This window comes from Neopsephotus bourkii, unplaced genomic scaffold, assembly GCF_033783945.1.
Source record: "Neopsephotus bourkii isolate Nb327-2 ecotype Australia unplaced genomic scaffold, CSIRO-AGI_Nbou_v1 NB_357, whole genome shotgun sequence".
In the NCBI taxonomy this organism is placed as follows: Eukaryota; Metazoa; Chordata; class Aves; order Psittaciformes; family Psittacidae; genus Neopsephotus; species Neopsephotus bourkii.
In genome coordinates, this window is record NW_026900863.1 from 996,837 (window position 1) to 1,021,562 (window position 24,726).

Genomic DNA, 24,726 nt, shown 5'->3' on the forward strand with positions numbered 1-24,726 from the left:
AAGGTACTTGACTCTGAAGTTCAAAAGGAAATCTCTTCTGTACAACACTATATGGGCCTGCAGATGTGATCTCAAATACAGGCACCTGGATGCCATCCAGTCGCAAACTACAGATGCAAGGTTAAAAGGTCTTCAATGGCTAGAAATAGTGAGAGTCATGCATTAGAAAGAAGGGAAACTTTCCCTTCCAGTGCTTCAGAACTATGCATCTACTCTTACTAATACAGGAAGCTCGCAAAATACCACCTTTGGTGCAGTCTGACGGAGCAGCTGTGAACAGTGACCCTAAGCATTCATACCAATGCAGCTGTGGGAGGAAGCTCCACATCAGGAATAGGGAGAAGGGACATGTGGCTTTTTAAAAAACCAGGCACATTTGGCATTACTAAATGGAGTCTCACCAAAGGGACCTGGGATAGGCTGTTGCCTGAAGTGCCTCTACATGATAGATGCAGTCTATCATATGTCCCTGTGGGGATATTATGGTTCTGTAGATTCTTTTTCAGACACAAAATTCATTAGACATAGCTGGATAAAGGAGCTCTGAAACAATGTCAATATAATTATTTTTCATATAAGCTTGTCCATTTCTTAGTTTCACCAAGAGATTTCTTATTCGAAGGAATGCTGGCTCTAAACCTACGCCTAATTCATGCATACCATGTTATACACAGCTCCAAGTACCCTTTCTTGCTGCAGAGATCAGAGAAAGACGATGTGACACTTCAGGTAGTGAGGCAAGTTGAAGAAGTTTCTCTCAAGTGAACCTTTTCTTCTTTGGAGGGGTGCTTGCCTGGGCTAGACTTGCACAACAGCCAATGTCTGTGCAGATAACATGCCACTATTTTTATACTCTCTGGAGTATGTACATAAATGTATGCAACTACAAGCAAACAGAGTCCATAGGAGCTTACTTATGTGCAGCAGGCAGAACATTTTCAATGCTTTGCTGTGCTTCCTTGTTTACTTATTTATGCTCAGACAAAGGAAGTGGTAAGGCTGATGAGCTGACAGCTTTTCTGAGAAGAGACCATTTTGTGTCAGAGGAAGCCGTATCTCTCTCAGAGATCCTAACAACGGGGTCCTACATTTAAAAAAACAACAGCTCTTACATGGAAGAAGCTGAGCATTAGGCAAAGGATTCCTGGACACGCTGGAGGTGGTCACGCACAAGGAATATATGGCTGCTCCACCGACAGTACTGCTCAAACCTTCTCTAACTGCCTAGAGGAGAAAACTTCACCATGGATTTAAGGAACATTCCGTACCGTTCAGATGTGCTTACCTGGAACCCAGATGACTTGGCAGACTACTTCAGGACAGTAAGTTCAGCTGTGCTTTGTCTTTGTGTGATGGAGGAGCAAACTGCTGCAACATGGTGCTAAATTTACATAGGTTTATAATGGGCAGAACTTGTTGCAAAATCAAAATCACTGACAAGAAGCTCAACTAAACTGGCCAGCAAATTCTGTAAATGAAGCTTGAAAGCATGTTTGAAATTGGGCATAAGAGAAACTTGTGGCTTTTCAGGAAAATGCACATTTTGCTACAACAATTGTTGATATAAAACATTAACAACTGTAGAAGGTATTAATGTGTGAAAAGTACAAGTTTTTTAGCTCTTCTTCAATGATTTTCAGAAGACATTTTGTATTTTCAAGTTGCTTAGTGTTCACAAATGTGCCTCTGAATGTCTTTGCTAATCACATCCATGAGAGCCCAGCAAGAACTCCACAGTTGTAGATACACAGACTCCACATTTTTTAGCCTCAGTTGGAAAAACTTTTTGCCTTTTGGTTTGACTTCCCCCTTCTAAAACTTCTTGGCCAAAACCCATGGTTCAGGGTTAGTAGCTGTCCTCTCTTTCTGGTTACACTTTCTGATGTTTCCTTGTGTGACCAGCCAGGGACTTCTGTTTCTTTTGATATCTTTTTCACTTGTGACTATCTATAATTTTCATTTTAAAAGGCAGAGAAGTTTCCACACTGAAGAAGTACTCTGAAAGGCAATACAGGAAGGCTGAGACCTTTCTGATTGCCCACAAATGTGTAACTGAGCCAGTTTTACTAGAGTTTCATTTCTGTGTGTTCTCTGTAAATTCCTCATTCTTCAGGATCAGAGACAGGGCCTGCTCTGTGTCCCTTGCAGCTGAATTTGCTCCTCCCAAAGACCAAAACTTTCAGCCTGGATTTTAACATTCAGATCAACAAGATTTGGGATGATTCGGAGATTTGGAAAGACTTTCAAGCACTGCCAGCATAGGTGCTTAATTTTCAAGCGAGCTGCCAGACCAGCCTTGTAAGAGTTTAGGCTTCATTTAAAAATCACATAAAGCTCATTGTTTCAATGGCTCCTATAACTCTATGAGAGTTTTATTTGAGCTGTTGAGGCAAGTTTGATACTAGAATGCAAAACCAGTTAATAAAGACAAGTAGCTCAAACACAAAGCCTATGTTTGGAAACTACCAGCTACCTGCAAACCTCTAATTTTAGGTTCCTCAGTGTCTGCCAAATAAGAATTCTTCACACTTAACAGTAGCAACATCTGGTGTGTTAACTTTAAGCCTCTGCTAATTTATACTATGCACTCTAAAATGTAAAAGCAAAGCTGGTCATGCTGGTAATATGATAATGAAATAGTTATTTTTAAAAGCTAAACAGTATTTTTCATCAATTACTTTACAAATGAGATTAGGTCTCCGTCCCACTGATGTGTTCTACCAAGTATGGCAGCTGCTCACTGCTGCACACAGATTTGTGCTGGTAATGTCATGACAACACTCACTGACTGAGACAGTTATTTGCAGCTTGAAGTCCTCAGTCTGCACAAATGTCTTAGTCTGTGTCCTGAGGTGTTTAGCAGAGTTTGGACTGTTTCTGCGTATGTGTAACTGAAGTGTCCTAAAAACATTCTCTCAGCTGTGCAGATGTTTTCAGGACCTGCTCTCATATAACACCAAGTTACAAGATTATTCTTTCAAATGAATAAATAAGATAAAACTAAGAAAGGACATAATGCTCCCTACAACATATTCCCTGCTTTAGGGAAATTATTGCAGCAGCACAGGATCATGTGTCTGCTTAACTTTCCCTAACTAAAGTTTCAGGCAGGACTAGAGCCATTCTTCTTTCCTGAAGGGTCCAAAATGTCACTTTGCCCACTCTTTGGGTTCCTTCTGGTACGGACTTGATCAACTTGGAACAGGAAAAAGCCATTCTAACCCAGTAAAAAATACAAATAGTGTTCTCACATGCTGTTTCTGATCAAACAAAAGAAGAAAACCCAGAACCCTGAGGACACCCACTGGAAATATTTACGAGTCAGGTCTTGCTGTATGTCACTAGGGTTTGCGCTTGTTGGCTTCTTCTTTATTTAAGTCCCCCAAATTACTGTTACATTTTTGCCTGGTAGGACCAGGAGCTTTATTTTATTATATATGTGATCAGCTTCTAAACTGCCTGTCCTTGTCCTAAATACTACCACAAAACAGGATATTGGGGAAAAACTTTCCAAATACTACAGATAATTTCCAGGATTAGCAAGCAACGTATCCATCCAGAGGAGGAAGCTTTTGGATCACAATGAATTCAGAGATTGGGATCAGGACTTTAGTATTCCAAGCTACCAAGTATTTGCTGTGCTTCCTGTTTTCCAGAACAGTCAATACCACAACAGTCAATACCACAACTATCCGTTTTCCAGATATTTCTTTGGGCCATGCAACTGTGAGGTGTTTTTTAAATGTGAGGAATTATATGTTCCTAAAAGGATGGAATTGTCAAGTCCACTGCAGAAATTTCTCTTAAAAATCCATGTTTACAGAAAAAAATCAAGCCATTTAGATAGGCTCTAGCATATGAAATGGTGATTTGGAGCATCTACTCAAAGCAAATGATATGGCTAAGTGTCTTCATCCATTCTTAAAATGAAGCTGCAATAATCGTCTTCTTGTCATTGACAGTTAAAGTATAAGGACTGTGAGAAAGTCGTGAGGAAGCACAGCATAAATGGACAACGGTTTCTGGTAAGTGGATCTGTAAAAGTTCTTTCCTGTAAAATTCCCACCAAGTGATTGTTTCAACTTCTTAGTTTGCATCAGCAGATGCAAAGTGCTGAGCTCAAGGTGGTTATTGAGAAGTATTGAGAAGTATTGAGAAGTATTGAGAAATATGAGAAGTAAGTGCCTTTGCTAAAATCAGCCAGCCATCTTCCTTTACATACAGAATGCTGGCAGCCCAAGCATGTTGTTTAATATGCATCTATTTATGTACTTTTTAATCTGACAGGGAGCTTATAAAACCACAATCTTGTCTTGAGTTCATCTGTTCCTTTATAGGAAGTGCTTGTTTTGCAATACTATCTACAGAAACCTCACATTTATTAATTGTCCTCTCCTACTACAGAAGATCTAGACGTGGGCTGGATGACTGGCTTTCTGGTGTAATCACTATTTCATGCCTATATACTTCAAATTAGGTTTGTTTAAATTTTGTATATAGAAACGTAGAAAATCAGTGAACTTAAAGAGTAGCAAAACCAGTAATAGTTTAAAAATAAAAGTCCTAGTGCGTTTAAATCAACATTGCTCCAGGCTTTACCAACAACATCGCTAATCTTTAGAAAAGCTGACAACTTCCATTGACATAGCAAATGGTTTTGGGTCTCAAATATACACCCAGAGGATGTGTAAGGGCTTTTATTGTTACTTCATTTTATTTTATATTTTATATTTATTTTATATATTTTATTTTCTTTATTTCCAAATATTAACTATACTGTTTTCCCCCAAAGTAGTCATTTTGATCATCTGTACAATTAATGAAAGTGGGAAAAGCTACATGCACCTCTTCTAAAGCCTTATATTTCATTTACTTGTCCTAATGGATCAAGGTTTTTGACAGCCAACATCCCATTTTCAAGCACTCTTTATAGGAACAGGATATGACACCCCCCTCCTACTGGGTGGAGTCAGAATTATTCAGTTATGTCACTGTCACAGGATCTATCCTACCAACCCCTAACAGCTTCTCCTTAGCTCATGCACTAAGGAGCTGTGGCTGGAGTAGGAAGCAGTAACTGTGTGATTCCGAAGGGATTTCTATTATTTTGTATTTCCAGAGTGTTTCTCTAAATACACAGAATCATAGAATCGACTGAGTTGGAAAAGACCTTTAAGATCAAGTCCACTCTTTATCCCAGGACTGCCAAGTCCACCACTAAACCATATGTCTCAGAGTGCAGCATTTCTTCAGAAGCATCCTAGCAAATGCAAAGGATGCTTTTGTATTAAGTAAGCAGCCACTCACCTCTGCTGAGACTTAAACTTTTAAGCTCTTGACCTACTTGTCATTTGTATAAAAATATCTATCTTGTCATTATATGAAAAGGTTCCCCTGTGAAACAGAACAAAAGGAGACTTTCAGGGGAACATTCTGGAGTGCAACACAAGCTTGAGAGAACAATTACGTCTCTGTATGAATGGTTTTTCTCAGAAATACCTTTTTACATTCTGTAAATTATTGGAAAGTGCCAAATTACAGTAGCACGGAAGGAACTGCTCGGTCTGAGGGTTTGCAGGTTTTCTGTCTGCTGTCAGATCTGTCTGGTAAACCTGACTGTAATAGTATTGCTGTATTCATCAGAACACCCTAGTTTCAAAGTCACATTTCTGTATCCACTACAAGGCTACCACAAGGAAAGTCCAGTTGAGCTGTGGTAGGAAGGAGACCGCAGCAATTCCATGTAATTTATTCTAATAAAATTCTCTAATATCTAAAGTAGCACCATAGCCCTTTTATGAGAGTTCAAACTGATAACTTTTATCAGCTTTATTGCCAGAATAGAATTCTAGAGAGAGGCTTTAAAAGGTCTTTAGCAAAAATTCTAAATTTAGAAAAAAGAGAGTACAATTTTTCTGTGTTTTACTCCTGAGTATTCCCAGAGGCAAAATAGTGCTGGAAACCAGAGATGGGATTACTCCTGTGCTGAAAATCATTGATAACATTGTGTACCAATGCAGACTTAGAAACCTTTTACTGTTGGCAGTGAGACAGAACCAGACTATCATCCATGTTCCAAAGAGAGTGTGAGTGACCACACTCTGTCCTAAACTCAGCACTGAACAAAATGGAAGAAGAAAGGGGCTGACCCTCTCTGCAGCAGCATAGCAAAGCTCTCAGGACTTAGCGCAGCTCAGCTTCAGGTCAGGAGTAATCTGTGATCTAAACACTCTCCTATGGTTGAAGCGGGAAGAAACACACAGTTTCTAGGAAGACTTCTGTTAGGCTGCAAAGGCTGCTCTTAAGTTCAAGGAGTTTTCAAACCGTATCTCCATTAGAACATGTGATTTTACATGTACTGTGATGTTACACATATGGTTCTTAGCACAAAACTCCAGCAAATGCTGTTCTATTTCAAAATCTACAGTTTTACCATGACAATTTGCAACTGTGCACAACTTTGCCTGATTTCACTATGCAGACATACAGGAATTCAATAAATCTAACTTCTGAAGTCACCTAAATACCATATTTTTTACCTGCACTAAAAAGATGTGAAGCAAAATAGTCTAAAATCAGAATTTATGGTAGAAGTTTGCCTTCCCTACCAGGAAGAGCCCTTTACAAAGGGCATTTTGTTGCATATTGCCTTAAAACTACAAGTGTTTAAAAGAACATTTGAAGTATTCTGTTCTTTCATATTTTCTGTGAGAAGCGTAATTCCACAGTTGCCAGGAAGAATGCCACTGCTGATGGGCTCAAGCAGACCATGTTGTCGGGCTCACACCATAATCAGTAGCACAGGATGTTACCAGGATGCAGCTCTCTATCGATTGTTTGACACTGTCCAACAAGATGGATTATAGTATCTCAAGGATATGTTTTCCTGTATGCTAAGTGATGGCAATGTACAATGAAAATCCAGAAAGCAAGAGAACAAAATGATAAAAAAAAAATAGAAGACTTAAAAATAGTGCTGGAATTCTTTGGGTCACTGTCTGTCCACCTGCTTTAGCTTCAGCATCTTGACAATCTCTAGGAGAAAGATGTTGCAGAAGAGGGTTTGAATCCAGTTCTTTTGAGAAGCAGCTTGCCTGTAAGTCAATGTGACTCTACACCATCAGTAAAGAACTGGATAAGAACCCAAATCAGAAAGCAAATGATTTAACTTTGCACAGAATCCCATTAATCCTGGAAGATTGGCTCATCTGCTGGTAAACAAACACTCTCATCTGGGAAGTGCTGGTTTAAGATTTTACTTCTCCTTACAGGTCATTATAACAAGCTCTCACTAAAACATTGCAGCCATATTCTAGAAATACTTCTCTTTGCAGTTACATGTGATTATTCTGTTGAAGTCCTTTGTGCGTAATGGAATACCCGTGAAGTTTGTTAACCTCCAGCTGGTTTTATACAGCTATGTAGCATAAAGACCAAGATCCAGCAAAACCAGAAAAAGAGAGGGAGGATTTTTGATGGCAATGGGTTCACTTCTCTTACAAGCTATGGGACAGACAGGCTGTTATCTTACACTGCTTTTTTATGCACTCGCTATTCCTACCAGTTGAGACTTGATACCTCATTTTGCATATGCAAACTTCTGTTGAGCAGGGTGTTCCATGCACAGCTCTGTGACAGGTACCATGTGCTTCCTTTTCAGAACATGACTGAAAATGACATTCAGAAATTTCCAAAACTCCGAGTGCCGTAAGTAAAGCCAAGCCAATTTAATGCTAATAATTCTTTCAGCTGGTCTGCAGTGAAAACTCATAGGAAACACAGGGCAAATGGTTTGCAAGTGATTAGATAGAGACCTGTTGATTGCAGTGTACCAAGAAAGAAAAGTTAACCCCAAAATGAAAGAAGGGTTGTCATGATTGCTCAAGCACAATGATATAATACAGAAATATTGTCTGGGGGATGTTCAAAACAACATATCCATAAGTTCTTTGCAGCTACACAAAGGTTAAACTTTTTTGCAAGTATTACCGTTAAAGTATGATTTAACTGTTTGGTGTTTAATTGTTAACTTTAACTTAAAGGAATAAAGAAAGTCAGGTATGTAGACAGCGGGTGAGAAGTTCAAGTGATTTTCATCATGTGCTTTTCCTGTAGGTAGGCATTAAAGATAAACCAGTCTGGAACATTTGATGCAGTGTTCAATTGTTCAGCTTCCCTGAGCTCTTGTGGATCAGGCCTTGGAAAAGTTCCTGATTTATCTGAATAGCTTCTGGAATTTTAAAGACGTTACTTACAAAGAACAATACCTCATTAAGTTAAACTGAGTAACAGAGAAATCAGCTGCTTCTAATATTTTATGGTGAAAATCAAAGGATTTTATTTTGCTATGAGTTCTCAGGTACATATTTAAGCTGGACATTAAGAGGTTCCTAACCGTAGGACATGTGGAGCTCTTCATGGTCTTCTAAACAAAGTAAGGAGGAAAAAAGGAACTCAAATTATGCCAACATGGTTTGCTGATCATTTCCCAGTTCCAGACTCACTCCCTCTATGCATATCTTAATTTTGGTACATCAGATACGGTCTGCTTCACGTTTTCTGATGCATCAGGGCTTGTGCAAGAGGTTTTGGTGAGGCCAAGAGCACTGAAACATTCTGAAACACCTGTGTGGTCTGTCACATTCACACGCTTTTTGGGTAAGCTGGTGGCTGGATTTGAGGGGAGGAGGATACCTCTATTCAGATCAGATGTGCAAGGACATTACATGTTTCTTCAGATCATACCTGTACTTTCACACAATAGCGATTGGTGGTGCATGAGTGTTAGCCGGTGGAACCAGAAGTATCAAAGACCTTCCTACAAAAGAAGATGCCCTAATAGCTCAGCATTTGGCAAAAGTGCCTTGTGTTCTCCTTGTTTGAGGTTCTGATTTTGAGAACTTCTGATTTGCTTTCAAATTTCTGAGTCACAAGCAGTCAGTGGAAGGTCTATTAAACCCACACACACAAGAGATATTAATGTCATAGGAGAACAGTCAAAATGAAATCTAACACTGTGGATTTGCTCCTATCCCCTCAGCTATGATGTTTGGAAATTGAAATCTCCTCATCTAAAATGTTTTGGAAATTTGATTTTCACAGTCACTTACCTTGTTTCAGCCCAGCAGCAAGTGGAGAGACTTTTCTAGTCAGATCTGGGCTTCCCAACAAGAACTTGAACTTAAGAGCTTTAAAAGAAGACTTAAACTTGTTGCCCAACTTGAAGAACTGAATGATTAAGTAAACTAACAATCTGAATGAAAGTTCCGGAACTAATGCCCTTGTTCTCAACTTTCCCCACACTTACAAAAGGGAAACAGTTCACTAGACTATTGTGAATGCACATGGGACAAGGTTGATGTTATGTGGGATCCTCAGTGTAATGCTAGTGTTTGCAGCAGGAGTTTAGGGCTTTAATGGGAAAGAGAAGTGGTTGCCATTTAAAAACAAAACCAAACCAAACAAAAAACCCCAGCAGAATAAAATACATCAGTAAAAGAACTTGTCAGGTTTTTAACATTAATTTCACCACTTCAGAATCTCCACACTCTCCCCAAAGTGCAAAGTGTTTGCTGCTGACTGCTACTACATCAGTCAGACCTTACTTTCATATCATAATTCAAACCATAATTCAAACCTCACCTAATAGGTTTTCTACAAGCTGAAATACACATTAGCATATTGTATAGTACCTGATGCTTAACAACAGTGCTAAATTCTGAGCATGGTCTGTAAAAATGACTAATATAAATAGCAAGAGTCACACCTGCAGCCATTGGCAGGAATAAAAAGTACAGGTACAAGAGCCACTGCTCCCCAGTAACTGTAGCAGGGTTATGCTGACTTACATGTACCAAGTGCACAAGGCAGCACTTACAACTATAGAGGCTTTGCAAACCACAGCCTCCATCCATCGACACCTCCTGAGCCTGATATGCGGTTTGACTAAATGTATACTTCTGAGCAAAGCTACTGTGTAAGTGCTAAATATAAACGTATCATTACTTGGGGTGATTCTGTGACATTTACAAGAACCTTTACGTGTCTAGGCTGGAGCAGCTCTGCTCTGGAGCCAGGCTGAGAGAGCTGGGCTGGGTCAGCCTGGAGAAGAGAAGGCTCCTGAAGGGGAGACCTTAGAGCAGCTCCAGTGCCTAAAGGGGCTGCGGGAAACCTGGAGAGGGGCTTGGGACAAGGGCCTGTAGGGACAGGCCAAGGAGAATGGCTTGAACCTGCCAGAGGGGAGACTGAGCTGAGCTCTTAGGCAGAAGCTCTTCCCTGTGAGGGTGCTGAGGCGCTGGCACAGGGTGCCCAGAGAAGCTGTGGCTGCCCCATCCCTGGCAGTGTTCAAGGCCAGGTTGGACACAGGGGCTTGGAGCAAGCTGCTCTAGTGGAAGGCTGGAACTGGATGAGCCTTAAGGTCTCTTCCAACTGTAATCAGTCCAGGATTCTATGATTCAGTGAGTATCATGAGCCATTTCCTGAAACTAAGAGAACCCCCCTGCAGTCTTCTGTTATTATTAACAGAGTTTTTGAGCGCTAATCTCCATCAGCTGTGTTACAAGTGCACATCTCCATGAATTTTCTTGGGGCTTATTTTTAAATACAAAAAAGGATTTAAACAGTATTTTGAAAGTTAGAATACCTCACAAAATCCTTAAAACTCTCCATTAAAAGGGCTGCAGACTACGGAAGGCTTTGCTAAAACATTTACATATGTAAGGGTACCATATAAAAGTGGATGACATCTCCAAACAGTCCTGCAAGTTTTATTCTGGCAACCCTTCTGCAGTCAAAAGAGTTAATGGACAAAAAGTCTGCACAGGATGCACTGCACATGCAGCACCATACACAGATTTCTTGAGGGATCATAACAAACTCCACAGTCCATGTACCCAGCAGGGATCCCCATTCTCATCTAGGGTCACCTCCTACCCTTCTTGTATGCCTGTGAAAGGTCATGTACACTGGGTGATTTTTACTGGCATAGTTAAGGAAACCTTTTCCACATGTCTGTTGGGGCATTCCGTCTTGTGGAGGTGGAAAATGAAGACTGAATGAAGAAAATAAAGAAAAGAATAAGGTTTACTGTCATTCAGAATATTTACAGTGATGGTGCTGTCGCTCTTTGGAACCCTGAGATCTCTTGCACTTATGTTGCTATTAAAGGAGTTTTAGAGAAAAGTTTATAAAATCAACTTTGCGTAATGCTGTGTTTTGACTCCACGTGGAAGTCTTGCTTTCATTCCCACTTACATGCACATAGAATCAAAGTGTAGCTGAGGCACCAGTTCCCAAAGTAAAAGGCAGTTTACAGCCCCGCTCACCACCTTCACCCTTTCCTTTGGACAAGAGGGAGGTGAGAAAAGCCACGTGGTCTTTTGCCAGTTATGTGCTGTAGTTGAACTGCTCTGGGTGGACACAGGGAAGTGGGAGTGGAGATTGATTCTGGGGCTGCTGTAAAGCTCTAGGTGCTTATTCCAGCTAAACAGAACATGCCATCACATAGTATTTCTGCTTGAATATATACATTTCTATTTGAACATGCAGAGTATCACCTTCAGGTCACTTGGTGAAATATTAAGAATACTAAACATGTCTTAAGAATTTAAGCATAGTTGTCATTCCATGGAAAGATACATGCCTTTCTGTTCCAGTGACCTACATAGATCTGCTATGGCACTGAGGGCGAAGCTTTGAACACCTGATTACAGGTGATGGAACCCAGTCTCCAGGTTCCAGACCACAAAGGGTTTTCCCTGTTTCACTCAGTGGAAATCTGTGGCCCAGGAGACATTCCATTGACACAGACCTTTAAAGACCAGCAACATTTGGACAAGTAATCTATTAGTAGGAACAGCTTGTTCCTACATTTTGTCCTTTTTACCACTGAGAAATTAAGATAAATAATTGTGGCATGACCATCAGCTTTCAAGATGGGGTTGTCAGGAATTTAGTTGTCATCCTAAGTAAGAGAGAGCATCAGGGCTGACCTAACCGTTTCTTCAGTTATTAATAGCTTAGCTATCAGTCACAACCTGCTTTCTTCAAAAATACACTATGCTTAACACTTGGCATTTTGCAACAATATGAAAACCTCTTAAAAACCATAGTGTTAAGGGTTTTGTTGAGCTCGTTCATATTACTCTTGTACTTGCTGTATCTTATGGAAGAACCATCTAAGTTAATATTAATGCCACTAGGTTAACACACACGTGAAGGTTCACAAACAACACATTGCATCCTGAAAGGGTGGTGCACTGGTGAAACAGGGAAGGGATACAGTACATATTACACAGCAGACATTGAATCTCTGTCTTAAGCACAAAATGAAACTCAGACCTAATCCTGGTGCAATTAACATTTTGATAATGAATCTAATGAAACAAAAGGCTTAAGGGACACATGGAGTTTTGTTATTGCTCATTATCATTATTTCCAGTCACATAAGGTCATAAACGTTTATACTTGTGGTTAACAAATGGGAGTCTTTCAAAATGTTTTAAAGTACATTCAACAGAATGCACCTCACTTGATGTGATCAGAATCAATGAACAAGAAAAAGCCATGGTCTCATTCAGAATAACGTTGGTGGTTGGCCAGTACCTGAACCATGATATAAACACTGAGTTTAATCACTGGCACTCTTATTGCTTACTATCTTGAGAGAAAACTTTTCAAAGTTTTTGGTAAGTCCAGGCACTACTCCAGGCTGCTGATCCCTTCAGCTCCTCAGCAGCAGGGCACTGGCAGATCTGGGACTGGAAATTATCCACCTTGGTCAGGAAACCTGTGGCATATCCATAGCGCTTGTGAAATTTTTCAGTCATAAAGGGAGCATCATTGCACTAAAGCAGATAATTGCATCTGCCACTTCAAACATGGGAAGTGAGCTGAATTCTGAAGGGGACACATTCAGACCCTACAAGCACAGCACAGCCTGAAAGTCGTTATGCTTTCAGGGAGTCAAAGTGCAAATGTAAGAATTAAGCGCTCTTGGGGCCCCTCTCTTTCCAGATGGTATGCAATGGGCAGAGGTGGATGTGTGTGCACACATTCTCTCTCAGCTGGGAGGCTAAAGGTTTTTGAAAGGTTTAGAAAATAATGGATATTCGGCCAGTTTTGAAGCTAATGTAGTAGTACTGCAACTGCCCAACAGACTTTTCTCAAAGGCCAAAACAATGACTTCAGCACCAGTTATGCTCTCAACAGTGTTCAGTCTGCAACTCTGCAACCTCCTGGCTGTAGAGACCTTTGCCTCCCATCTTTCTCTCTCATCTTAAGTCCTTTATCCTCTCCCTGTAGAATGGATTCTATTCACACCAGTATCTGCACTCAGTGAGCAAAAGCCGAGCCAGAGTCCTGCTTTGGGCCTGGGGTTGGGTTTCACTTTTTCTGATTTTCATCTTCCTCCAAGCCTGAAGCCAAGCATGAGGTGGAGGAGGCAGAAAGAGAAAGAGAAGTCTGAGTAACATTTTCTGCAAGTGCTGTTGCCTTATCAGCTCCTATCGCCCACTCCCCGGCTCAGAAAGCAGTGCGGTTTGGGCACTTCCTTCCTCACACTGCTGCAAGCTCAGCTGCTCAGTGCACCCACTTCTGTAATAACCTTGCCTGCAAAGCATTGACCTTCTTAACTTTGCTTTCTTCTAACAACCTCTCTAAGCCATTGCTTTGAAGCATTTCAAATAAGCTTGAATATTAGACACTGTTACTTTAAGCAACAAATAAGTAATTGCTTTGGCATCAAAAATAAGATGAGCAATATTCTCCTTTCAGGTTTTCCTCAAAACCCAATTGATGTAAATGGTCATAGCAGCCAGGGTTAGTCCAGAAAGCTTCCTAACACGTCTCATTCTTGTCCACATAAGTCTGAACAACCAGAATGATTAGCTCTAAAGCCAGTGATCTTCATTTCATTTCTTTAGCTGAAAAAACTCCACAGTATTATGAAAGATCCTTCCTCCACATCTTCCACACCAGAGAACAAGCCACACACCAGTTCCGTAATCCAATTCTCCACCAAAGCACTGGTATGGTCAGTGCACTGTTCACCCTGGAATGTTTCCTGGTGTGTGTTTCACATGGAATTTATTATTTGCATGGCGACCTCCTTACCACCTGCAGCAGGACAGTTCTCATGCAGAGGAATGTTGATGGCATGGGAAAGAAGAACATATGTTATATGCTCATATGAAGCACATGCCTGTAACTTGGCTTTTTTCTTGCTTTGTAAAATTGTCTTGGGTAACAGTGTCAGATTTAGCTGTAATCCCTCTTAAATGATTAACATTTGTGCATAAACTTATTTCCAAAGCGGCAAGTGAAGCAATATTCTCTTTAAATAGAAAAGTGCCAAGTAGTGTCTTAAGAAAAATGTAAAATATTCTCCCTCTGCCTTTCTGTTTTCATACCTGGATCCTTAAGTACGAATCCTCAATTTCACATTACTCTTCACCATTTTCTGACAGCGTGACCATGCTGATCTGAAATCGCCTGTTCTTGCGGGCAGCCTTATCTCTCACCACAGAATTTTCCATAATACAACAGAGCAACCCTATGTCTTGAATTTATCCTTTAATCTGAAGTACAGCAAGGCAAGTACTAGGGACGTAGCAAGGGCAAGACAAGGGATGGTCAAAATAAGAGAAAGATTTTAGCATGGTTCAGGATGTTGGCATTTTTTCTAATACTAGATTGCTAGAAAGCTCGTCCTTCTGAAGTCCCAGCCCAGAAAACAGTTACACATGAAAGCAAACACAAATGAGGTCACTTGGAAAAACTTAGGGGATTATTATTGCAGAGTAGCTGAAGAAAGAAGAAAAGCAAAATAGAGTGGTGAGCGCCTGGCCATAAAAACAGATTCTGCAATACTGAGATGAAGTGTGATTGACCCGAAATAAGATGTTTGGAAAAGAATTCTGCACTAACAAACAACACAGTTAAGATTGTACAGAATTTAGAATCTGAGACAGACATGTTGAATTAATGATTTTTTTTTTCATATTACTTTTATTTCCACAATTACTGTCTCACACAGACCTAAATAATATAAGCTAGAAGGGATATTTTTCACCAGATGTATGCAACCTATTTCCTTTGGCTGTCACAGGACTTTCTCGGTGGGGCATCACTCAGAAAGCGAGCAAGAAAGGAAGTGTCAGCCCATGACTGATCACAAGCTCTCTTAGAAACAAAAACATTATTTGAAACAAAATAGGCATTGAGGCAAACTTCATTAATGGCAGAGCAGCAGCTCCCAGTACTCAGCTCAGGGATGCCTGTCCTGTAACCTCAGCGCTGCTCTCGGGGAGTCAATGAGAAAACTCTCAGTACCAATGTCTGTGCTGGCTGTGGTTGGCAGCAGAATCAGAATCAGAAATAAACATTCCTGACTGCAATTGTGCTCAGGATTGCATTTCCCTGGTTGATGATCAGCCTACTGCTCTTTACAACTCATGCATGAGTGACAACAAACACATTACCTTGGAAAAATCTCCTTAGACAGAAAGCTGTAGTCCTTATACATTCCATGGTATTTCTGCCCTGCCCTGCAAATGTGTTATAACATGGGACTATGTCAACCTTTGTACTTTCTTTACTGGAGGGACTCCGGATTAGGTGTATCTTGGTGGTGATATCTTGTAGAGGGAGGGAGACAGAATAATACAGCAGACAGAGGGGACATTTAACCCTGCTTTTGCAACCATCAGCTTGGTGGAAGCTTCTTCTTGAAGCATTATCTGCTTTTCCATGCAAAATAACACAAATGCAGTTGACATCATTCAAAGCAGCAGTGTTCTAGTGTGTGACATCTAGCACACCCTAAGCATCTAAGGCTTGCTGGGCTTAATGTTTGTTTTTAAACTTGATCCAACATCATGGAGGCTTGTCTCTGTAAAAAAAGCCCAGTTTTCAATTGGGCATGCTGTAGTGCAACTTTGCAGCACAATGATCAATTCAATATTCTTAGTTTAGCAAATATTGAGGGGAAACAGCTCAGAAAATGGCAAGTTTCAAGGATATTTTTCTAACTATTTTTTGTCTTTCTTTTAACTAGAATTGTAAGTAAATTAAGCCAAGAAATAAACAGGAATGAAGGGAGGCTTTCTTTCCTTCCAAAATGGTAAGTAAACCAATTCAGCTTCTCTTGTCAAAGCTTTCAGATCTGTATTTTCTCACCTGTTCTCCATTTGATCAATAATACCTGGGTCAGAGGGATAGCCTGAAATGATATAAAATCCAAGTCTGTTTAGTTAATGTTGTCTGTTAAGAATAGCAAAGACTGAGTCCACAAAGACCCCAGGTACTTCTGCCATGCCTGGAACCAAGTAACATACATTTCATACAGTTTTCTACCAGAGTTCAATCAATCTTTAGGAATGCTAAAAGCTTAGGCACATGTTACTGCATAAATAAGTCATCATTAATGCATTTTGCACTCCTATACATCATTACACTTTTTAATACTTTATAACTTATTGGATATAATCTGAAGGGGGCCTATAAGGATGCTGGGGATGGACTATTCATTAGGGACTGCAGTGACAGAACAAGGGGTAACGTGTTCAAACTTAAAAAGGGGAAGTTTAGATTGGATCTGAGGAAGAAGTTCTTTACTGTAAGGGTGGTGAGGCACTGGAATGGGTTGCCCAGGGAAGTTGTGAATGCTCCATCCCTGGCAGTTTTCAAGGCCAGGCTGGACAGAGACCTGGGTGCCATGGTTTAGTGTGAGGTGTCCCTGCCCACGGCAGGGGGGTTGGAACTGGATGATCTTAAGGTCCTTTCCAACCCTAACTATCTATGATTCTATGATTCTATAATATTCTCGCAATAGGTAAAAGAGCAGAAACTTGCAAGAACATTGACTGAGAAAAGAACAATTTATGTTCATATGTAGTGAACATCTAAGCCTACTCAACACAACATGTTTTTACATCAGCTGATAACATGAGTTTACACCTTTGCATTTACTGGAGTTCAAAACTAGAATCGAAACCCATAAGAATATTTAGCAAGCCTACAAATATTTCTGAACTTGACTTTCGGCAGCTTGACCGGGATTAGGAAAGAAAGTTTCAGTTTTCAGCACTGAGGCCCTGGTAGATTTATTTTCTGAGTTCCCTTGTTTCTAAACACTTTACCTCAGTGACTTGATTTTTTTTCAAGACAGTTTAGCTTACATTAGGGTCTTGTACGTGAAGCACAAAGCAGGGTGGTTTTGGCATTTTGGGCAGAGTTAAACTCGCCAATGCAAAGTTCATTCTACTGCTAAAGCTAACTGTTACCTTTATTCACAACAGATTTTAGTATGCTTCAAACTTCTAAGAATGGCAAATGGAAGGACTTTAATTTCTTGTGTCTTTGTTGTAGGGCCCAAACACAAAAAAGTCCTGAAGCCCCAGGTGAGTGTGAGCTGTCAAAGAGCCTCTAACAACAAAAAGTGCTTAAAATACTAAAATACTAAGTTAATCCTTGCAGGGCACAGTAGATGAGGGGAAGAAGAGGGAGGGGACAAGGGAACAGAACCCAAAACAATAAACAGGCAAAGACGAGAGCATGAAGCACTTGCAATAAGAATAAAGGGCAGTTATAGGAGAGCCAGTAGGAAAAAAATACTTTTAAAATAGAAAGAATGGTGAAGAAAAGCAGGAGCAGAGCAATTTGCATGAGCGTTCACTAACTGCCTTTCTTGAATCCAACATAAAGTATCACTGCTTATATATTTCTGTTCCAACACCTCTACCCCCTGTCCCTACTCCTAACAGCACCCTCTGTCAGAGGGAAGCTTCTAGATGTTCTGAGTTTTCATTTCAATCACTTTCTTAAGCAGCTGCGAGCACTTAAAACTTCTTCAAGTTGCCATGTTCCCTAGTCCTACTGAAATAAAAAAAACCTTTTTGATATAAAAGCTAAAATAGTATTAAACAAAGAGATCAAAAGTCTCTGCTCATTCTGAAAGCATTCTGCCTCAAATAATACTTAAAACTGAAGTGTAGGATAAACTTGAAGTAACAGCATGTACACCAACTCATACAAGGATAGCTATATTCTTAATCAGAATGCCATCTGAGGTACCTTTCATGCCTGCCTGCCTTTGAAAGACCTACCTTGTTCCTGTGACATAATATCATGGTTCAGAGTCAATCTGGGATTTGTTGTGTCCTTTTTGTCAAGTTACATCTTGGTAGTTTAAAGCTGTGCATGCTAAGAAGCCTCACGTTATGTTTCTTTACACAGGATATGTGGGTCAAGACGACGGTGGTTGGTCTTCATTTGTGAGTATCAGGTTTAACAAAACCACAAAACCTACTGGTTGAATGGATTTCCTCTTGTATATGGTCTATTCTTTCTTACTTTGTCTACTTTGAACGGTACAGATGGAGAGAGCAATGGCAGGGGGTGTTAGGATGAGGAGAAAGAGAAGGAGGAGCATGAATGACTGGAGTTGCTGCACACAGGTTTCTCCATGGAGAAAATGGTCTCCCCTAGTAACTTAATGCAGTGCTTCAGAATGGCAGTCCAATACCACTGGCTCCAGTAGAAGCTCACGGCCTATGACCAGGTCTCGACAGAGCCTTCACTGAATTTTACATACTGATTCCAAGCTGTTTGCAGAGGAGGCTGGTAAAGGAAAGATTGCTGTGTTACTCAATGGCAAATTATTGGCATTTTATTCTTTACAGCTGATTTGTTGAAGAATCTGATGTTCTGAAGCCAATTGGACTGCAAAAGTTCCTTTTGCCTTTCGGCACAGAAAGTACTTTGGTGAACGTCATTATATGAAGCACCCACAGCTCAGCTAGCTGAATGGATAATTTGACTGATGCCAGCCTGTTTTTTTTTGCAGAAAATGGGGAAGGATTTTTAAAACCCACTTGCTAATAGGTTTGCAGGGGATTTGCTGCTGGTTTACAAGCACAAAAAGTAGAAGTAATCAACTACAGAGCCCCCCATTGCAGAGTTAAGCTGGGAATTTCAGCCAAGATACCAATGACAAATTGAGCATTCTTTTCCTTGCAGCCTTGGCAGATTGTACAGCAGTTGTGTGCAATGACCACTACCGTATTTTCACTGTGATCTTACTAGGTCCTGCAAGTTGTATGAAGCTGGTTTAGCTCTGGTCAGCGGAGGGCACCAGGACCCATACCAAAGACCTCATTTTTTCTGAAGCGTTTTTCCAGGTTGAGTTGCAGGCTGCAGAGTACATGTTATTAAGTAAGAATGAATGCCAACAGGCGTCAACTGCTGCTCCAGTGTGTTTTCAGGGTGCCTTGTCTGTTAACTAACACAAAGGCACTGTGAATTTCAATAAGCAATCACCTTATCTTGACCTTCAACTGCACTTACTGTTATAAAATGATACTCATTTCCTTTCTGAAGCTCGTGAGTGCTGTATGCATTAAGAAAATGCTGCCTCCTTTCCTCACTTTATTTCCACAGTGAATTTTTTCACTCTGACTGGTTGTAAAACCTTTATATCCTCCAGAGTGAAAACCACCGCAGTGAAAAGCCACAAGGAAACTGCACTGGAGTGATTATTAGTATCCTGGTACAGCAATCAGTTTTTATGTACATTTACCAGGATGAAGATGATGACTATGAAAGCCCTGATGATGACCAGGAACAGGAAGATGAGGCTGACTATGAATCACCAACAGAAGAACCTGAGGAAGCAGAACATGACAGTGATGGTTATGAGCCACCTCCATCCAGTAATGATGAAGCACACCACAATGTCATATTTCCTGCCAAGTCACTTGCAAACAACACAGATTATATAGGTAATAACTAAAAATTAAGTGTTATTAATAATTTGTAAATGATATTTCCACACATTATCAGCCATGTTTGAGATATCTGGTAATGGAATATAGAAAGATTTTTCTTGAAGTCAGCTGTGTAGTTCATGGACAAGATTTAGTGACAGACTTACAGCATGCTGGAGGCTCTGTGACTTTTGAAGCTAGATTTTCTACTTCAGACGAGCTCTGTTGGGTTAAAGGTAAGTTTCGTTAGTTTCACGTGATGTGTACATTCAGACCTTTGGTCTGAACTTGTATGAAGCTAAACATACAGGCATATTGTATCAGCGTTAGCACGCAACCTTGAACAGAGCAAGCTGTTACAGCAGCGGCGGAAAGTGTGCCTTTCTCTGCTTGCAATGTTTTCATGCCTGATTCTTCAGGAGCCTGCAGTTGTGGCTTCAAACCTGCCATTGAGGCTGGCTGGTGTTTCACACAGTGCCTGCACTGCAGGAGGTGAAAACAAATAGTGAGTGCCAGCAGACTAACATGGTGCCACCTCAGAGGCAAAGGGATTCATGAGCCTGTAACTACCAGTACACCACTGATCATGAAGTAACTGTCCATTACCTACTCAAACAATATATTTATGATATATTAAGTACACAGGCTATTGCAAGGGCCTTTCTCATAAAGATCTAATGAGAATAAAAGAATCAAACTCAGTAGTTGTTTAGTTTGGGATTTTTTTTTTTTCCTCTAGACAGACCTCCAACCACTCGATCATCGCAACAGCCTCCAGTACCACCGCAGCGACCCGGCCCATCCCCAGTACCAGCCTCCTTTGGAGGAAGAGGTGCTTCTGTATGTTTCTTTCTTAATACTTCATCTATTTCATTTGTCATTAGGAACCACAACATTGGAATGCATCTGTCCGGACAAATCTATGTTTAGATGCCAACATCTTTCACAGCTGTTGACAGCACAGTGCTGTCTGACCCTGCAGCAGTCAGTAACACAGACTTCATATATATTTCCCAACTTCAAATTTACATCCCCTAACTTTAAAACTAGCACTAATTGCATTGAAGGGAGAAAAGGCACAACAGCATTGTTGAAGCTCCCATTTTTTCCTTTGCTATTTTGTTTACTTGTGCCCTCGCCAAAGATACCATCTCTCTAGAGTATTCCTTGTGAGACAAAACAAATTAAGACAATTCTGCCTGTAACAAAACCCTGTGTATATAGGTCATTCTTCAGGAGTGCTAATGGCTCCCATCCTTCCTGCAATGAGCAGAGGCCTATTCCTTGTGCTATACCAGAGACCAAGATTGGCAGATGTGATGTGGTGGGTTAATTTACTAAAACTGAAGTAGGTAGGTGAAGACACACTTTAACAATATGTAAAACATTTGTTTTAGCTGCCAGCTTTTCCTCCTCCACCAAGCAACAATGACTTAAGTAGAGACAGAAATATCAAGCCTTTGAAACGTAAGTACAGCTGTTTTTCTCCTTATAAAGCTTTCCCCACATGCTATATAGTGCTTCATTTCTGCTTCTCAGCCCCCTCTCTTCTACTGTATGTAGCCTGAGTTGTTATTCTAAGAAGTAACACCAGCTCATGGCTATGCAAAATGAAGCCATACTGACCTATAGGAGAAAATTATCTTACACAACTGTTGCGTTTAGCCCCAGCTCCTTCTATAGACAGAAGCACAAAGCCCTCACTGGATCGCCTTGCTCTGCCATTTGAGAGAGAAAGCCTTGGACCAGGTGAGTATTTGCTTGTGTTAATATCACTGGGGTTTTTAATTATTCAAAATTACCAGTTTGAATATCATGCATGCAAATGAACAAGGCTCAACCAAAGGTACTGTAATCCAATCACACTCAAGGTGATCTGTTTCTGAATAAACAATATGAACATTTCTTAAAAAGCAAGAGAAATTGTATCTAGGAAGTTGCAAGCCTTGCTCAGGACTATTCGAACAGAAAGACATTAGGAGATCCCTGTGCAATAAAGGTTTGAGGCAATTACTTAAGTGAATGAACAAGGAAATATTTAGTAGATTAAAAGAAAATAACTTTTGCATACATAACTAAGGAAACTGCACACATCACTCTATGTAATTTGGCACCCAGACTTAAAAGAAATCTGAGAACTGAAAAAAAATAGGAAAACAAATGTATTTGTTTCAGACCTGAAACCCACATTTTACAGAGATTCTAAACAGAATACTCTATGATTTTTATTTATCAAACACTTCCATTTGTTATAAAATGGCATAAAAGTATCCAGCAATTCAAAGTTGAACCATAGAAAATAAGATTGTAAACCATGCCACTTTGAAATGTATAAAAAGAGATACCGTAATTTTGCCATTCCTTGCAAAGCCAAAAAATCTGTCTGGCTTACACCTCAGGAGGCCGAATGCTTCAATCTGCAAAATTCACATTCAATGATGTTCAAACCCTGTTTGTTTCATTGAAATTTTAATGATCTTACCTTTCATTTTTTCTGAGTGTAAGCTTTCACTATTTTCAGGGAGGAAGCCCAGCACTCCTGAAAAGGTAAAGTCTTTTTGTTTGAAGCTTATTGATATTTTTTACCTATTTTGATACACATTCTCTTAACTATTCCTTGTTGCTTTACAGCCTCTGGCTTTACAGCTAAGGTAAGAGTTTTGCCTCTGGTGATGAGACTCTCGTTGCAAGTATTACCCAATTATTCCTTAGTAAGCAGCTTTTTGCATTTATTTCATCATCTTGCTCTTGCTTCAGATCCCTGGGTGAACAGCTAGCAATGATGCCAAAACCTTCTGTCCCACCCAGTGACAGATATGAAAGAGGCAATCCATCTCCTCTAAGGAAGCCAACCCCTGTAAAGTAAGTGCTCATTTAACTGAAATTTAATAAAGGATAAATTCAATTCAATAAAATCACAGATAAGCAATACAGGATGGTAGAACTTACTGTCTTTGCATAACAGCAGTGCCTGTGGTTATCAGTTTTGCCCTATGAACATGCAAGGGCTATGCTCTAAGTGACAGAAGAGTGTGAATGCAGAAGGAGATTTCCCCAGCCACATCTGAAACAGCCAAGTTGCACAAAGAAATGTGTGATCCGTGGTTTCTACTAAAACTGAAACAGAAAGGTGATTAAAACTTGACCGGATTAGGTTCTTGCTCTGGGGAACATTCCTTCATGAGTTCTCTGGCTATTGTTTTTAGGATGTTAGAAAAAGAAAGCTTTACTTTCCTACCATGGATTTTACTCACCTGCAAAGTTCCTTCTCAGCAGCAACCAGCAGAACTAGATAATTCTCTAGCCTTTTCTAGATAACTTGTGGGCTCAATAGTGTGACTGATCTTAAAACACGAAAAGAAAGTTATTGAGATCTGCTAATCAGCCAGGATAATTTATCAGAGAAAGGATAACTGGAAGGCTTAGCGTGTGCTCCAGCAGTGTTGCTAAGGACTAGAAAGAAGTTTAAGACTTGCAGTCTAATGCTCTGTAATTGTAGAAACTTGTTTTAAATTCTAATATCATGATCAATTCATCAGACGTTTTCCTTGCTGATAGAGTCAAGATGGGCTAAGGACTAGTGTGACATCTTATAGGTGGAAATTAGAATCTCAGATATTTTTATGAGGGGAAACAATGTTTCTGCATTCATTAGGTCTGTATACTTGCTACAAATTCATATCTTAGTTGAAAATACAGCCTAATGCACACAAAGTACATGAGTAACATTCCACCTATGATTCATGTTTTGTTTTCTCTCTTTCATTTCAGGCAATGTTGGCCACCACACAAAACCCCTCAAGTAAGTATAGTCTCAAAGCAAATGTTGAAAGGTATAGGGAGTACAGTAAAATGAAGTAGCTGTATAAATGAGTAATTCTGGAAAAGGTAAACTCATTTCTTTTATCAGTTATAAAAAATACTCTTGGTTCCTTTTTGAACAGTTCTTCTATGTCAAGCTCAGTTTATTCCCAGAGTAATTTATCTTGGATACATAATAAGACCAGATTTTTTTCTGTCATGGGAGAAGTGGCTTTGCTTACACTAGGTTTGGGCGTTTGGGGGTTCTTTTCCAGCTTAAGTTGACCTAAGGAATTCACTTTCAGATAACTTATAGCCTGCACTTCTTGATGGAATGGGGAAAGTTTACATCTGCTGAGAATTTCTTACTAGTTTAGGTCAAGATCCATCTACCTCACACCTCATTTGTAATAATAGAGCTTGAAAAATGATTTGGTGTTGGATGAAGGTAGAAACCTCAGCAGTTTAGATGAAAGTGACAGTATAGAATTGGAGTCCTTGCATATTCAAAATTCACCAACTTCCAGGTTTTTGTTTTGTAAAATATTCTTAAGACCTGTGCTATAATATGTTGCTAATGTTTCTTTTCTTTTGGCTCCCCAGGAAGAAGACAACAGTGAGTATCTCTACTGTGATTTTTCAAACTTTAAGTCTTTCTTGGTCTTAGTTCTAAAAAGAAAAAAGTGATTGCAAAGTTGTTTCTTTAAAGCCATTTCAAAATGGCAGGTGGTATCTTGACAGGTTGTAGAGCGCTTATAAGACACCTCCTACAGATGTATATATTAAGGCTGCAAAACACAGGAAATCAATAGCTAATAGACCCTTCATAGTAAGCCACCTACAGGACAGCAGGGCTCCTTAGTTTGAAATACATTTCATTTTAGAGATCTGTGGTCTGCACACAGCATCAAACATCAGGCAGCTGGGCATGTAGACCTGGTATCCTCCCAGCCTGCAACCAAACATCCCGTCAGACCCTGCCTGTCTTCTGTGTAATGATTTTTACTCTAATGGACAGAAGTAGAACTTGATTCATGCAATATTGGTATTTATAAATTACTTCAGAATCCTGGTTCCTAAAATGAAGTTTGTAAAGTGATGCCCTAACAGAGGCAGAACATTTGGCCAAGTCTATAAATTATCACTGCCTCTAAGCCTCAAT

At 40.0% G+C, this 24,726-nt stretch overlaps 1 protein-coding gene across 1 annotated transcript in view; it reads left to right on the forward strand.

Annotated features, from left to right (window-relative positions):
* The first annotated feature begins 1,001 nt into the window (after window positions 1–1,001).
* Window positions 1,002–24,726, forward strand: part of LCP2 (lymphocyte cytosolic protein 2) — a 30,531-nt gene continuing 6,806 nt past the window's right edge. Inside the window, exons 1-15 of the mRNA XM_061348418.1 lie at window positions 1,002–1,322; window positions 3,963–4,025; window positions 7,661–7,707; window positions 16,055–16,120; window positions 17,368–17,399; window positions 18,235–18,272; window positions 19,580–19,778; window positions 20,503–20,603; window positions 21,161–21,230; window positions 21,429–21,512; window positions 22,285–22,310; window positions 22,395–22,414; window positions 22,521–22,625; window positions 23,535–23,565; window positions 24,168–24,180. Of these exons, the coding sequence (XP_061204402.1) occupies window positions 1,245–1,322; window positions 3,963–4,025; window positions 7,661–7,707; window positions 16,055–16,120; window positions 17,368–17,399; window positions 18,235–18,272; window positions 19,580–19,778; window positions 20,503–20,603; window positions 21,161–21,230; window positions 21,429–21,512; window positions 22,285–22,310; window positions 22,395–22,414; window positions 22,521–22,625; window positions 23,535–23,565; window positions 24,168–24,180 (973 nt within the window). The 5' untranslated portion in view covers window positions 1,002–1,244. The remainder of the gene's footprint in view (window positions 1,323–3,962; window positions 4,026–7,660; window positions 7,708–16,054; window positions 16,121–17,367; window positions 17,400–18,234; window positions 18,273–19,579; window positions 19,779–20,502; window positions 20,604–21,160; window positions 21,231–21,428; window positions 21,513–22,284; window positions 22,311–22,394; window positions 22,415–22,520; window positions 22,626–23,534; window positions 23,566–24,167; window positions 24,181–24,726) is intronic.